The 15,106-nt window shown below is 38.4% G+C and overlaps 2 protein-coding genes and 1 pseudogene across 4 annotated transcripts; 2 read left to right on the top strand and 1 right to left on the bottom strand.

The window, feature by feature from the left end:
- The first annotated feature begins 155 nt into the window (after positions 1-155).
- On the top strand, positions 156-4,535 carry LOC146474347 (carboxypeptidase D-like). Of its 2 annotated transcripts, XM_085117192.1 has the most exons (3): positions 156-243; positions 937-2,135; positions 2,667-4,535. In XM_085117192.1, exons 2-3 carry the CDS (start codon positions 954-956, stop codon positions 3,147-3,149), a joined length of 1,665 nt encoding a protein of 554 aa, XP_084973318.1. In that variant the 5' UTR covers positions 156-243; positions 937-953; the 3' UTR covers positions 3,150-4,535. The 2 variants fall into 2 exon arrangements, with proteins under 2 accessions (XP_084973318.1, XP_084973317.1); XM_085117191.1 differs by lacking the exon at positions 156-243 and having other exon boundaries at positions 255-2,135.
- A 152-nt stretch (positions 4,536-4,687) lies between these two features.
- LOC146474346 (uncharacterized) lies at positions 4,688-10,884 on the top strand (annotated as a pseudogene). Its single transcript, XR_014866200.1, has 4 exons — positions 4,688-4,854; positions 6,684-6,763; positions 7,709-7,768; positions 8,766-10,884. The product of XR_014866200.1 is annotated as an uncharacterized LOC146474346 (transcript).
- Positions 10,885-13,393: 2,509 nt separating this feature from the next.
- Positions 13,394-14,872, bottom strand: LOC146474345 (uncharacterized). Its single transcript, XM_085117190.1, has 2 exons — positions 14,709-14,872; positions 13,394-14,548 (listed from the first exon to the last, which is right to left on the bottom strand). The coding sequence occupies exons 1-2, from the start codon at positions 14,802-14,804 to the stop codon at positions 13,664-13,666; spliced, it is 981 nt and encodes a 326-aa protein (XP_084973316.1). The 5' UTR covers positions 14,805-14,872; the 3' UTR covers positions 13,394-13,663.
- Between the last annotated feature and the right edge of the window lie 234 nt (positions 14,873-15,106).

Genomic DNA, 15,106 nt, shown 5'->3' with positions numbered 1-15,106 from the left:
TTCGCTATCTCATGCAATCTCTCTCGCAGTCAAAAGGGTTCTGCCTTGAAATTTAACTCCAAAACATTTGTGTTAGATCATTTCTCCATTAACTGAACTTAGCAGTTCATAAACCATCTTTATTTAGATCTTACCCTGGTCGCGTGGGGTGTGGCTGTAATAAACACTTTCTTGTAACACAAGCAATTTATAGTCTTTACTCATTTAAAGGGAAAGCGAGCGCTGATTTTGTCTTAGCGACAGGTTAGTGGAATTTTTTTTTCTTATTGACAGGAAAAATATTGAATGGTAGTGTAGTTTTGTTTCCATTAAGTCCATAAGTTCCGAAGCAACGCCGACAAATTAAACTCGCTAGTTGGTCCAAAGGTAATATTGATCCAAATTAATGATAATATTATATGATAGGCTATGGGTTGCATTATTTTGCTAATATTTGTTTTTAAATCAAACAACATATGTTTACAAGGCTTTCTGATAACTTATCTGTGTGCTAAAAGGTGAGCAGGTAGAATCTTTAACCTGTCGCTTCACAGCAGGTGCCCTGATAATTTAGACTTTAAAACCAAACAAATATTGAAAGATGTGTTTTACAGTCCTAATACGAAAACATATTAATAAGTAAGAAAAAAAGAAAAGAAATAAAAAAATAACATCAGATAGAGAAGGAAAATTTGTGTCGGATTTTACCTACAAAGCTTTTGATAGTTTAGTAAAGAATCAAATTTGGCGAGAGTAAACCGATACGTCGTCGTTGATCATATACTAATGTGTGACCATGATGCGATGTGTAAAATGTACATCATTATCCAATGTTTCAAGGGAGTGGTTCTCTATTAACCACTCCCAATACTGACCTCAGAGCTACTAACTACACGCTGAATTGATTGTCAACTGAGAAACAACTCGGAGCTCATTGTATGTTTTGCCGGTCTTCAGGAAACACAGCAGTGATCATGGCGGTTCATCTCAACCTGTTGACATTGTTTCTGGTCTTTCAAAGTTTGGCACTTACTACATTGGGAAAACCGCCTGAAAAGGGAGCAAAAACTCCAAAACACGAGAGCCAACTGGTTGATGGAAAACAGGAAAGTAAGAAAACAGATGCTTTTGCAGCAATGAAGGAACTCAAACATAAATTAGCAGACGCCAAGGAAAACTTTAAGGAACACAACCAAGAAATCGCCAAATCCACGCTCAAGGAGTTAGAAAGTGAGTCCGGCAAAGACGAGATCCTTGAGAAGAACAGCAGCTTCAGACATCACAACTATGAAGAAATGACATGGCTGTTAAAGGACTATGCAAAGAAGTATAGTAAAATAGCGCGCTTGTATGATATCGGCAGCTCGGTACAAAACCGGAAACTCTGGGTCATGGAAATTTCTAACAACCCAGGACAACATAATCCAGGGGAGCCTGAATTTAAATATGTGGCTAACATGCATGGAGATGAGGCTATAGGAAAAGAGATGTTGCTTCACCTTATCAAGTACTTGTGTAAAAATTACGGCGTGAACGGAAGAGTTACCAACATTGTGGACACGACAAGAATCCACATTATGCCGAGCATGAATCCCGATGGATATGAAATGGCCGCCACCTCTATCGAAGACCAGTGGAAATCAAGTCGTACAAACGCGAACGGTGTGGACTTGAATCGAAATTTTCCCGACCAGTTTTTTCCGAGCACGAGCGGACCTCCTCAACCTGAAACTCGAGCTGTTATTAAGTGGATTAAGTCAATTCCCTTTGTTCTGTCAGCTAGTCTGCACAGCGGCGCTCTCGTGGCAAACTACCCGTATGATGATAATCCCTCGGGACAGAGCGTGTACAGTGCTACCCCGGATGATGACGTGTTCAGGCAACTTGCTCGTTCTTATTCAGAAGTGCATCCCACAATGCACCTGGCAAACGCACCTTGGAAGTGTAAAGACATTCCGCGCGAGCATTTCATTGATGGAATAACTAATGGTGCTAAGTGGTTTAGCGTGTTAGGAGGGATGCAAGATTATAACTACGTACACTCGAACTGCTTTGATATAACGCTGGAGCTTGGCTGCCAGAAGTTTCCTAATGCGAGTGAACTACCGGAATATTGGCAAGAGAACAAAGAAGCACTCCTCAATTATATAGAGCAGGTAAAGTGAATTATGTGATGGGTATTACTAACTGATTTTTGGTATTCTAAAAAGGGATGCTGGGTAGCTGTTCGACTACACTGGAAACAACTGGGCTGAAGAAAAAAAAAAACAACGACAATCAGAGGAACTTTGACACCATTTTATTTCTAATTACACTATCAGTTCAATGTCTACAATAAGTGAAGATGGAAAGCCCATAACAACTGTCAAATTGATATTGACTGTTACAAATACGTCCAGTGATAGTGATAAGTTGTGCGTTCTTTAAATAAACAAATATATAGAGCTAGTTTTTGCTTCAGAATGGCTGAAGAATTATTACAACAGACATCCCAGGTCAGTTTGTTTTGTTTTTATACCTCTAAATGTTATGGTTTTATTCGTATCTTCAAGTCTAGGAGTAAACAGGAGTAAATATATTTTTGTGTTTTTTCAATATTTTAAAACCAAAAACTGAATAAAACTTTAGGTTTAGGGTAGGTTCTTGAGATTATGTTTTCTAACTGTAACAAACTTTCTTGCTGCTAGGTTCACACTGGTGTTCACGGTTTTGTGAAGGATGAAGATGGCGAACCAATTGACGGAGCGAGAATATCTGTAGCCAATCGCCGCCATGATGTGTTCACAGCGCGTGATGGAGACTTCTGGCGATTGCTAGTTCCAGGCTCCTATGAAGTCACAGTTTCCGCTCGGGGGTTTGAACAGGAAACCAAGTCATGCACAGTTCTGCCGAATAAAGCAGCCGATCTTGCCTTTACGCTGAAAAAAATGAGAATGAGAGAAACTAGACCACCTGTAGATGACAACTGGCCTCGTGAACGAATTCTTAATGAGGGTAATTTCAGAAGTGAGCAGGGGAGACAGGGTAACCAGAACAGAGGGTATGATGAGCTAACTGATGACTATGATGCTGCTGCAAGGAGAGGATATTACAGTCGAGGAAACAGAAGAAGTTCTTACGATGAATATGGACAACTTCCTGAAGTACACAGCTTTCCTCGCCCGAAATAGACTCTAGGGATCTAAGAAACCAATTACCAGTTTATGATAAATCGAGGGTGTTACCAACTGATAAGTTAGCCTGTGTAAAAGTTAACAGTTATCACTGTTACAAAGTTTGCTGTATGACGCACCGTTTGTTTAAAAATTGTTCTTGTTTGTTGTTTGAAAATAACACTGCTAACACAGGTTTTTCTTTGTCGCCGTATGTTTTCTTATTATTTTTAAATGGCTTAGGTTAAAGAAAAGGAGAAGCTGCAAAAACCTCTGCTAGCAGATTGGAGTACCTTTGCTAAGGTGTCCTTTTTTAAAATTTTTCCTGTGTGCGGACGTTTTAAAATACTTATCCGTCCGTGGGAACATACGGTGACCAAGATGCTTTCTCTTGGCAGGCCGGGTATGAGTTCAGAGAAAGGAAAAATATAAGCGTGGTTTGTGTTAGTAAATATTTATTTAATGTAACAAGTCGTTGGTTTAGGCTTGTCTAGTTTGGCTAAAATTCTCGCGTGTTAGTCCTGACCATTGACCCTCCATTGGTGCAAACATAGGATTTGGATCAGTTCCTGGTTGTTCTTTTTTGTCTCCCCTTTCTCCTGCCTGCTCCGCACTCCCACGTGAATGGCCTTTCTGGTGATCCTCTTCAACGGCCTCTCGCATATCGATACTATTGTCAAGTAAAGTGTTTTGGCGAGTTATTATTTGCCCGCTGCTGCTAATGAGCGGAGTGAGCGAGACTGGGAAAGAGATCCGCTTTTACTATGTGGGGTAGGGTAGGTGGATTTCAAAATCAAGTTTAAAACCCCTGGCAAAAGATAAGAACTTACGTGTATCAAAGACAAAGAACAATACGAATTAAAGTTTTAGCATAATTTTTTTGCGATCAGAAAAGGGTTAAAAGTTTATCTCTCTAGATACAATTCGCAAGTCTACTAATGTTTTCAAAAAAAAGTAATACTGTCCATAAAGAAATAAGTTCAGAAATATAAATTTTCTGTTTGAGAAATTTTTCTGTTAATGTTAATATAAGTAAACATTGGCGCCAAATTAGACACCTTTTCCAATTAGACACTACTCTCAGTTGATAATTACTTTTGCATTATTAACTGAGTACAGCTCAATGGCTGTAGAGCTTCATCTCAATGAATTTCCCACAGGGATAATTAGATGAATTATTGTTTTCTTATTAGCATTAAGATTCCTTTAAAACACGACCCATTAATCTTGAAAAAAAGCTGTTAAAAACCGCCTAATGTACGTGGCTTAGCAAATGCAGAAAAAAAATAACACGAATATGGTTTTGTTTGCTGTGAAATGTGTTGACTATATACAATAGGAGCGGCCTGCTGTATACTTTAAACGAAGGAATCTCGTGGAAATGGTGAATAAAAAAATCCACATTTGTACCGTAATGTGTGTTGTGAGTTGTTAATTGGATGGATCACTAAGCCTTAATTTATTTATGTGTCGTTAGCGCCGCAAACATTGTTTTCACGTAAAGCGGCATAACTGACGTAGCTTTGAAGAAAAAAACATGGACATGATATTTTTAAATTACGTTTCGGGTGACAGGTTAGGAGTAGAAAGTGATCACCATTGAAATCGGACGCATGAAATAACCTTTACATGATCTTGTGTACACTAGGTATAGCATGAGAACAGATTACCAGGGTAAGCATGGCGGCTTAAGATCTCATTTCCCTCCAGAGCAAGATACGAGGTAAATGCTTTCATTTTCAAATACATGGTTACTGAAAATGAATAGAATGGATTGCTTTGGTAAAAGATTCAACTAGACTAACAACAAATCATACCTTGTATGAAATAGCTATAGGAACGTTCTATTTATGACTATCAGATTATTACATCTCGCGGTAACGATTTTTGTATCACAAACATTTCGTTCTCATACATTGGCGTATTGTTTTGAAATAATGCATTTTTTCAAAAGAATGGAACCCGCCAATGCACTCAATTTATATAGTTAATTGTTTATTTGTCGTCTTGAATGTGTTAGAAAGGACAGTTTTAAAATGTTTTCGGCTTCAAAGTTTCGATCTGAACTCATTACAAACGAAATTTTCAACAAGTCGGCATACGTATTGTGAGAAGGCAGGTTTTATACCAGGCACAATACCTTGGCTGTCATTGGGTAAATGCCATGGTGCGCGATGGTTTCATGGTAACCGATGGCGTAAATGATATTTGCTTCACTGTTATTTTCATCTCGACAATCTATGAAACAATTGTAAATCTAGCAACAATACACTCTGGTCACAGCGAAGCTTTTAAACGTCTTTATTCAGTGTTAAGATAAAATGTCGCATTCAGACTGATTACTGTTGAATTCTGATATTTTTCCCATCCAGCTCAGGGTCTCTCAGAGAGACTAAAGAGAAGGTTGTCGACACTGAAGTATATGTCTTTGACAACTAAATTAATTCAACAAGTATTCACTGCTCGATAGAGCTGTAACTTACCCTTTTATATGTCTTTGCAAGTGCATGTTTTGGAAACGAGGCGGACGAATGAAAATCCAAAGACAAAAGTACGAGTAAACTGATCCGGATATAAGTGATCTTGAAGTAAACCGACCGCGTCAAACCAAGAGAAAACAGACATTCACTAGCACTGAAATGTCGCTTTGGCCTTCTAACGCAATGGTGTGTTAATAATAACCTTGGTCGAGAAAGTCCTTTGAGGACAGCTGAATTTTGTACTTGACGATGTTAACTTAACCATTGCACACTTATCTTAATCCCAAATCCCTTCTGCAAGCGATTTTTAAAAATGCAATCATCCTCAAACCGAGTCAGTCGAAACACCATCTCTCTGTCGGCTTTTCATTTTCATCGTGGTAAATTGTTAACCAGTACAATTACTGCTGTGTTTCCTGAAACTTGAATTTCTTCATTTTCCGTTTCCATTTTGACAGAGTTTGTAGAGCATAGAATGGTAATGGCGGTTGACGGTGTAACTAATGGCAGGATGACGTTACCTTACTTGCCTTAAAAGGCATCAGCAGTTTTTTTTCTCAAGAGCAAATTTTTTTCCAGGCCTCGCTATAATTGCAACTGACTGCGAGAAACAGCAAAAATGGTCCAATAACAAAACATATACGGATGGGATATTCTTACAAGCTGGAAAATTAATGTTCCTCTGTTCTCCAAAAGACGCAACAGTTCCCTTAAAGTTATTTCAAGATATCCTTTGTTCTCTAAGTTCTCTTGTTCCCCCAAACCCCTGGGATGCCCTCAATACTCTGAACGATTGCAAACCATCTTCATTGAGGTTACTGTTGTTGATAGAACACGAATTCCCTCCCATTGGGAATGTTCTAGTGAGAAAAACGGGACGGCTTTTGCAAACATTTTGTTCATTAAGGACATTTTCCAGTCCTACGAGCCGACCAGCATATATATATTTAATTTACTAACCAATGGAAATGTTCAATCTCGGTGTGAACAAAAGCAAACAACTTTACTCCATTTGTGAACTGAGTCTAACCTCACGTTAGTACTTACCCACATAATGCGTCTCTGTTTACAGGAATCCCGTGAGTGTTTCATCACGAGCGGATCTTTGTGGATGGGAACTGAGTCAGTTGCTTCTTCTGCATGATGACTCAGGTGCGATTAAGTTACATTCAAAGTTGAGGCTTTCTTGATCCGCCTAGGCTGTGTGATTAATAAACGCAAAATTTATTTATAAAAAGGTGTTACCATGAAGAAATCAGTTAGAATTCTAGTCTTATTATTGTAGCTGTTAAACAGCTTGTCGTCCTTATTGTTCTCCTCATCTTCTAATTCCCGTTCGAAGCCTTCGTTCCATTGTTCGTGAAAGAGTTGAGTCCCATTGAATTGTGTCTTGCTTTATAAGACTCTATCTCGACAAACATTTTTGTTAATAACCAGAAAGGTAGACTCCAACAGTTCAATTTTCAGGAATTATAGGAAATTATCAAATAGCAAAGATTTTGTGGCGCGAATCATTTCATGTCGCGTTGGTCATATTTTTGGGTCTCGCTTTTTGGCAGGTATGATTTAACTGATTTCTTGATTTGTTGGCATTTTAAATGCAAAAAGTTGGAATTTTTAAGGAAATGTTATTTATGTTTTGTGAAAGTAAAAACATTTGGCATTTCCGCATATTTTTTAAACTTAATTTTTACCAAAAAATGCCCATAGTTTGGGAATCCGACGATTGATTTTTCCATCAGTAATTCATCAAATAATCTCAATCATCTTGACCATGCAACTCACTGCACAAAAGGCTGAAACTAAACGCTATTCTGAAATTCTGAAATTAAACGCTATGCTAAATTAATATGTTAGCTGCCGAACAAATCAGTGGAAGAGTACAGTCAGAATATCTCTCACCTGAAAGGATACTGATGCTGATATTTCAAATCAGTGTTTTTACCTCCAGAAAAAAGTATAAAAATTCAAACATTCTTCACTATTAAAATGTTAAAATGAACTAAATCAATGGGCCAATAAATGGGTCCTGAAGGCCAGCTTATCAAGCTTTTTAACCCTTTTATTTTATTACCACACTCTCTCTCTCGCTCCTAGGAATAGTCGAGTGGTTCAATGAAGAAGAGCACCAAATATTCCCATTTGGAAATAAATCAGGTGCGAAAATTTATTGAGGGTGACTCGCCCAGTCTTGTTGGAGCATCCTAAGAAGAAAGACTACTATTAGCTTTCAGAACTTCTAAGGCGACACGAAACAAAGTTGCTTGGATTATTTCAACTTCATGCCAGGCAACAAAGGTGTAGGCCAGCTTACCCGCATGAAGGGCATTACCTACCCAACCTGAATATGATTTAACCCCTGCATAGAGGGAGAAAGTTTGACAAATCTATCCAAGACTTGCCTTAAATGCTTCAGCAAAAACAGAACGGTAACTCCTTTTTAAACGGTGCAAGAGATGTGTCAGAAGGGTCCTGAGTGAATTTTGACAGCTTTTCTTCAATGAAAGAGAAAAACTAATCGCGAACCGTGAGATTGGTTGACAAGACAAATCAAGTTGTTCTTAAAGCGTTCATTTTATATTAACTTCAATACATATCGACCACTCTAGGTGATCTGAAGTGTTCAGCGTCTGAAGGCTCGTTCTCCCCAGTCCGTTCGCACGGGGATACAGTTGACACTAATCTAAACTACCTGCTGTCCCCTCCTTCATCCAAACTCCTCTTCTCACCTGTGCGCATTGAGGCCAGGCGATAGCTTTAAAGAGTATTAAGTGTATAAAACGTAGGTTGAGGTTTGGCTTAGGCTACCGGAACTGTAGAGTATGTCTTAATCGTGAAGATGCGCACAATGAACTGGAAAACACCCAGCGATCACGTGTGCTAGCAAGTTTCTCCTCCATTTGATTAACCCTGACAGGAGGTACTGCTAGTGGTGCTGGTTTGGTTGTGTTTAATAGCTATTCAGTTGTTCTATACATATATAGTTACCGAAATTAATGAAAAGTTGTCCGCCAAGAACTTGTTGACTGTATACAGGGTATCCATCAGCAGAATGGTGGTATTTCATGTTTAAGAGCATGTAATTGTGTCAATTATATGTCTTGCCACGATAGAATATTTTACGTTCAATTTTATCTTCTTTTTTTTTTTTCAGGATGCTGTTTATATTATGGCTATGTGCCACCTAGCGAAAGCAGATTGAAAATAACGCAGAAACACTTGCCGGAAATAAACGCGTCTTTTTGGCAGTTACAGCAAACTCACGAGAAACTAAATAACTTCTAAAGCCTTTTACACATTGACTCTGGAACGAAGCCTACGATCACAAAGAAAACATTTGGCATAGTAGACGAAGAAGCAGAATCGTTGTCAAACAAGCCAAGAATCAGGGCTAAAGAAGATGAGTGCGAATGTCATACGTGCAGATGTGAGAGGATTTGTGAGAAAAGACGACAACTTCTGCCGGCCGAAAGGCAAAGAAAGGATCTTCCACAAGTGTTTAAAATAGCTAAATTAGAAAAGAAGCTTGCATCAAATAGAAAATCAAAGATCGACAAGAGGGTGGAAGGTTTAAGACAGCCTTTAGCAGCAAAAGCTACAAATACGCTGTTGAAAAGACAACGATTTACTCCATCTGTCATTTCATTGATGAGCGCCGATGTAGTAAAAGGCCCCAGTTTACTTACAGAAGATAAGACACGTCACGTCAGGACATCGTACAAAAAATGTCTGCAGCTTTTGCCAGTTGACGGAGCGGCTAAGTTAAGTCATCGAACGGACGATATTGCGCTTTCTAAGCCGATTACAGCTAAAACAATTTTACCAACACTTGAGACTAAGCGGTCTTTAGTACAGCTGCCAAACAAAACCCGCAATCAGTTTGGTCAGGAATGATGTAATAACTCCAGGGGGGATAGAATGCAGTTCAGAGTCTAACCTAGGCCACGGCTCAAGACCAGTTGGTCTCCAAATCTTTCTATAACATTAAGTGGTTTATTTTAAGTAGATAAATACGGTTTTCTAGTCTGGGATGCAAGCCTTCTTGTTGCCGCAGCTACGGATATGACTGTTTGCAAAATTGAAAATGACTTAGAACGTAGTTTTGTTAAACACCGTCTAAACTGTCTTTTAATAATTGACCCAATAAGTTAAACTATAAAGCTGAACTTTCCCCAGACTATGTGTATTGAAACCATATGCATGCTTCTATAGGTTATAATTTCAAACTGTTTTTCAAATACTTTTTGTAACTGACGAAGATGTGGGTCACATCGAATCATGTATTGAAAATTCAAAAAATATCGTCATCTTTTTCAAAATCGCGATCCATTTGTTGCTTTCTCGACCGTTTGAAACCTGAGAATATAAGGAATATTCGTAATAAGCGAATTAGCCATATTTTCACACAAGATCACTGTAAGGATCTGTTATATGAAAGGAACGAAGTAAGTAAAGCCCAATAGGTTTTTCGGGATCCGGGATTTGGCTTTTTAAAGGTCGGGATTCGGGATTTTAACGGAAAAGAGCGACGATATTCGGGATTAGAATTAGGGACGGGAAGCGGGATTTGACGATTTTACAAAGCGGGATGCGGGAAATGTAACTCTAAAGAAACGAGATCCGGGAAGCTAATGAAAATCTATTTTATTTTTGATTTTTATTTATAAACTTCGCCAGGGGAGAAAAAACAACATGAAGAAACCTCTGACAGGAGAGAACTCACAGAACGATAAGTTCCAATAACGAGACTCCTTGCATAAGTTGTCACTGTCAGGATGCCTGAAATTCACCTAAGGAGAGAGATGAATTTTACAAACATACTGGTTAACATCTCGTTCTTTACAAATGTTTGAACAAACTCGTTCCCAGGGTCCTCTAAAGCTAAGAACGAGGTTACTGGTTGAACAGTAAATAAAAAAATTGTTATAAACAGAAGCTCACCGCTGTTACCGTCCTGGACGAGAAAAGAAATTTACGGGTCCAATGTCTTTACAGATAAAATTTCTTCAGTGCTCGCTGAAACCTTGCAGTTAACTTGAGCCGATAAACCTAAACAAATGCAACAGAGCTAGCGTACACAACGGCATAAAGGAACTAATTCAAACGGCTCCGAATGATAAGAAAACCTCCCTTCGGTAAATTTGAGTAGTTTCCTTCATGATCAAAATCAAAGGTCAACAGCGAGATCTCACCACATTTTGATCAAAAAGGAAAATCTCTCAGAAACATACTCAGGAAAGCACTTAATCTAGAAGTCTAAGACCAGTGGCAGTCGTGTTTGGCCTGTCACCTTTTTCAAATATCTGTTGCAGCCACGTTGTGGTACGTGAGTAGCAATGCTCTTCAGGCTTTGATGGCCATTATCCCTGACTGAAAAGTTTTCCAAGGATCAGCGTGATAAGAAAGACAGCCCTCACCAATCAATTGAGAGAAAAAAGAAAAAAAAAAGGAAACGAACAAGCTCTAAAAAGAAATTGTTAACTGAATTATAGACTGACGTGATTCGCGGGAAACTTTGATAAAATGAACGATGTTGATGGAGAGAAATAGGGTAAATAATCTTACAGCTTACAGCTAATTTCTCGGTGACCGAAGACCAGTGCAAAGATCAGTGTTCAGATTTGCAGTGGGAATTTACATCCAACTGAAAATGACTTTTTTCGTCGAGGTAAGGGGCTTGAAAAAAATTATGACCCGACCAGGATCGGGATTGGGCTAAAACAGCGGTCGGGATGACGTGATTGAGGGAAAATTTTGTCCGGGATGGCGGGATTGGAGAACCCTCTTGGGGACCCTCATCCGACCCTGTTCTGATAAGAAATAGACGCCTGGTTACCAAGCTCTGTCTTTTCGAAGAACTGTAGAAAACTGCATCCGATAGTGTTGAAGCAGGAAGGTACAATGTATATAAGAATAATACTATTAAAAAAGCCATCGGGGCCACAAGGAAACATAACATAACATTAAGGGAAACATAACTGTAAAATGGACTTGTATTTATTGAAGAGTTTATATGCTGACATTCAGCTGACAAATATCGGAAGATTCCCATATCCTTCACTCGTCGGCGCGCGAAAAAAAAAATCGCCTTGCCTTTGGAAACACGAGGCAGGCTTCTTTTCAGGCGGCTGGCGTATTTCGCGGACGCTTGCTCGGTTTTCTTCTAAATTTGATGAGCGGTCGCGCCGCTCGTGGGAGTCATTAGGCTAAACTCCGGACTCTGGATTGGACTACGGATTTTGGACTCCAGGTGGCAAAGCTATATCTTTTTACGATCACCGAGTGCAAATAATTGACGGAAATTAATCACTATATGCACATTTTTGTAATCCGCTTGATGTCACGATTTGCTTGTGTCATGATGATGATGATGATAAATAAAAGACTAATAATAATAATAATAATAATAATAATAATAATAATAATAATAATAATAATAATAATAATAATAATAATAATAATAATAAGACAAATAAATAATATTTATAACATGCATGCCCTACTACATACATGATCTGTAGAACAGTTCAAAGTGTCGCCTGTCATGGTTCAGAGTCCAGTTAAAAAAGATTTATTATATTACTGAACAATGAAAAAGTGAAATATTCTGACTGGTTTAATTGATGCGAAAGAATGTTTTGTCTGAGTGCAAACTTTTTCCCGCATACACTGCCTGCAATATTGGCTAGACACTCTTGTGAAAATGGCATCTTATGTCGTGTAGCATGTGCTTGGCAATAAAGATATGTTTTGTTGACAGCAGAGTTGCTCCTTTTCTTTTAGCATTTTTTTTTTTATTTTTTGGAATAATTTTTTTCTCTGTATTGACATCATCCTTGTTCAACATCCTTGCTGAAAATTTATCAGTAAAAATTTCCTGCCACTTATATAAATTCAAGGAACTTCAGTGGTAGATATGATTTTTACAACAGTAGTACTGGAGCTGTCAGGCTCCGATGGTATCACAAGTTATTGAGTGAAACAAAATGTTATGACATCCTGTACAATATTTATCACTTGGGTTGATAACAAATGACAACCTATACAGTCATCAAAGTTTACCGATAGCCACGCAAGTGCTATATGATTTATTAATATTGTCTTGAACAAGTGCTTTACGAGTTCCTTACATTTGGCCATTCAAAACCAACAAAGAAGCTTAAACTTTTGACAGTTTTTCATAGCAATTGCAACATGAAGTAATTTCAACCTTCTCTCTGTTCATGGATCAACTGAAGGGAGAGGACCTTCCATTTAAGGGAAACATCTGTCTGTTTTTAAATCAGACACAAGCCACATAATTAAAGTTTTCTTTAGTTGGACACAAGATTTGATGTAGTATATTAAAATGTTAATAGCTTTATACAATTTTGTTTCACTACCTAGCCATAACAAATCATATGTAACACATTATCTCAAGTAATCATATGCATGCCTGTCAATGTCTTCTCTTGCAAATTATCACAGTAACATGCAAATTACCTTTTGAGTTCCCAGAACATAATTATATAGGGCTTGTTGCATGTAGCTGACATCACAACAAACGGCCAGATTAATTTGTAAAATGAAGCTTGGAAATTACAGAAAAACTGATCAGCAAAAGATTCAGAATCATGGAAGCTCCACAATGCATGAACAAGAAAAGTGATATTTAATGGTATATTCCTATGTGGAATGACTGACATAGCATGAAATTACTATAATTGAACGTTTAGGCCGTTTTGAAAGAAAGAAATAATAACAACTACCTGCTACTAAACAAGAAACAAACAACCAAAAAAATTATTTGAATGCTTTGCATTTATTTCAGTTTTCTCAATGTAATGTACACATTTATGAGTGGCATAATTTACCACCTTAATAAGTTTTTTTCTCTCTTTTTATGATGACACAATTAAAACATTTTTGAAGCCAAATATTTTACTGTCTTTTCCTTGGAACATCGTTTATACCTAAAAAAAATTGCAAATAGCAATGCAGATACCATATAGCTTTAAACATACTCTGCATTGTTCCATAATTGAAGGCACTTGGTTACATTCCATACAACTCTTAGTAATGTCTTTTCATATGCAGTGATAAGTGGTCAGAACGGGAAAAGCTACGGTCACACGTAGTGCACTTGAAAGGCTTTATACCCGTATGCTTACGATAATGTCGCGTCAATTCGTCTGACCTCGCAAACCGCCATCCACAGTCTTTCCAATTACACTGGTACGGTTTTTCACCAGTGTGGGTTCGTTGATGGGCTTTAAGATGTGAGCTTTTGGTGTAGGATTTGTTGCAGCCCTCAAATGTACATTTATGAGTTCTTGCCAATGTTTTCTTTCCTTTTGGTAACTGTACAGTTGCAGTTTCTGGTGAATCCTTTGCATCATTTGCATTGGAAATGTTAGTTCCTTTTAATGAACTCGAATTTATCTTCGAGTTGTTTGGAGAACCTTCTATAATCAGTTTTGTCTTGGCCAGTTTTGTCAATGATTCCGAGTTCGCGGATTCTGCGAAGCTGTCGTTATAGTCAGTTTGTGTTCCCTCGGAAGTCTGCTTGACCTTCGGTGGTGATTCTGTGCTGCAGCTAACAGTCTTCATTTCAACGTCCGTGCACGAGCGAGTCTCCGACTGCTCCAAACCGTCCAGCTGAATTTCAATGTCGGATGATATCGATGATCTTTCACTTGTCGAACTCGAAAGATTACCAGGGCTGCTTGGACGCAATTCCAAGCTAATACCATCCTGTTGGTAGGGCAATTCAAACAACAAAGCGGTGTCTTTTAGCTTGCTTTCGATTAGATCTTCTTGGCAGAAGTATTTTTCATTGTAGTTCAATTCATAGTCGGAATCAAGCGAGCTTTCGGAGTCAAATGCACCAGCTTCGTCGAAAATATCCACTTTCCCACCGAACTGTGAAAAATTCAAGCTGTCGATATCAAACCACATCTGAAAAAGAAGAGAGCATTTATTGATCTGAGAGGCATTTCAACAAACCGTTCCACATTGACTACTCTAGCTTGTAACATACTGTCATTTATCTGCTACTAACACATCACGCAAGGTATGTTCTATTAACTGCCACGGGAAGCATCAAACCTAGCCTTACCTTTCTGAAATGATCTTCAGGGTTTCCTAAGATCTCTTTTGGACGCAATAAATCCAAAGTCACAGTAGACAGCAGTGGATCGACAACCGAGGACATTTTTGAACCCTAGCTATGCACGTTGCAAGCATGTCCTGGTTCACTGCACACACTCAAATAAGCGGTTTCTTGTGAGAAAGTCATTTGCCTTTTTTAACTGCCATCTTATTGGTTCCAGATCCCATTCAATCAAACAATCGATCAAGAGGAACCAATACGGTGTATTTTACAACCATATATGGGGATGACTAAAATAGCAGCAGCAGTGCTCGGGTATAAAAGCTGTGTGGCCTTTAAGAGCCCAGTCTCACGGAAATTCTGATAAGTGTGGGTTGTAGTGTCACTCGATATTATATTGTAAT

The sequence above is a fragment of the Pavona decussata genome, unplaced genomic scaffold (assembly GCF_977016875.1).
Source record: "Pavona decussata unplaced genomic scaffold, jaPavDecu1.1 SCAFFOLD_90, whole genome shotgun sequence".
In the NCBI taxonomy this organism is placed as follows: domain Eukaryota; kingdom Metazoa; phylum Cnidaria; class Anthozoa; order Scleractinia; family Agariciidae; genus Pavona; species Pavona decussata.
This window is presented reverse-complemented; position numbering and strand designations above follow the sequence as displayed.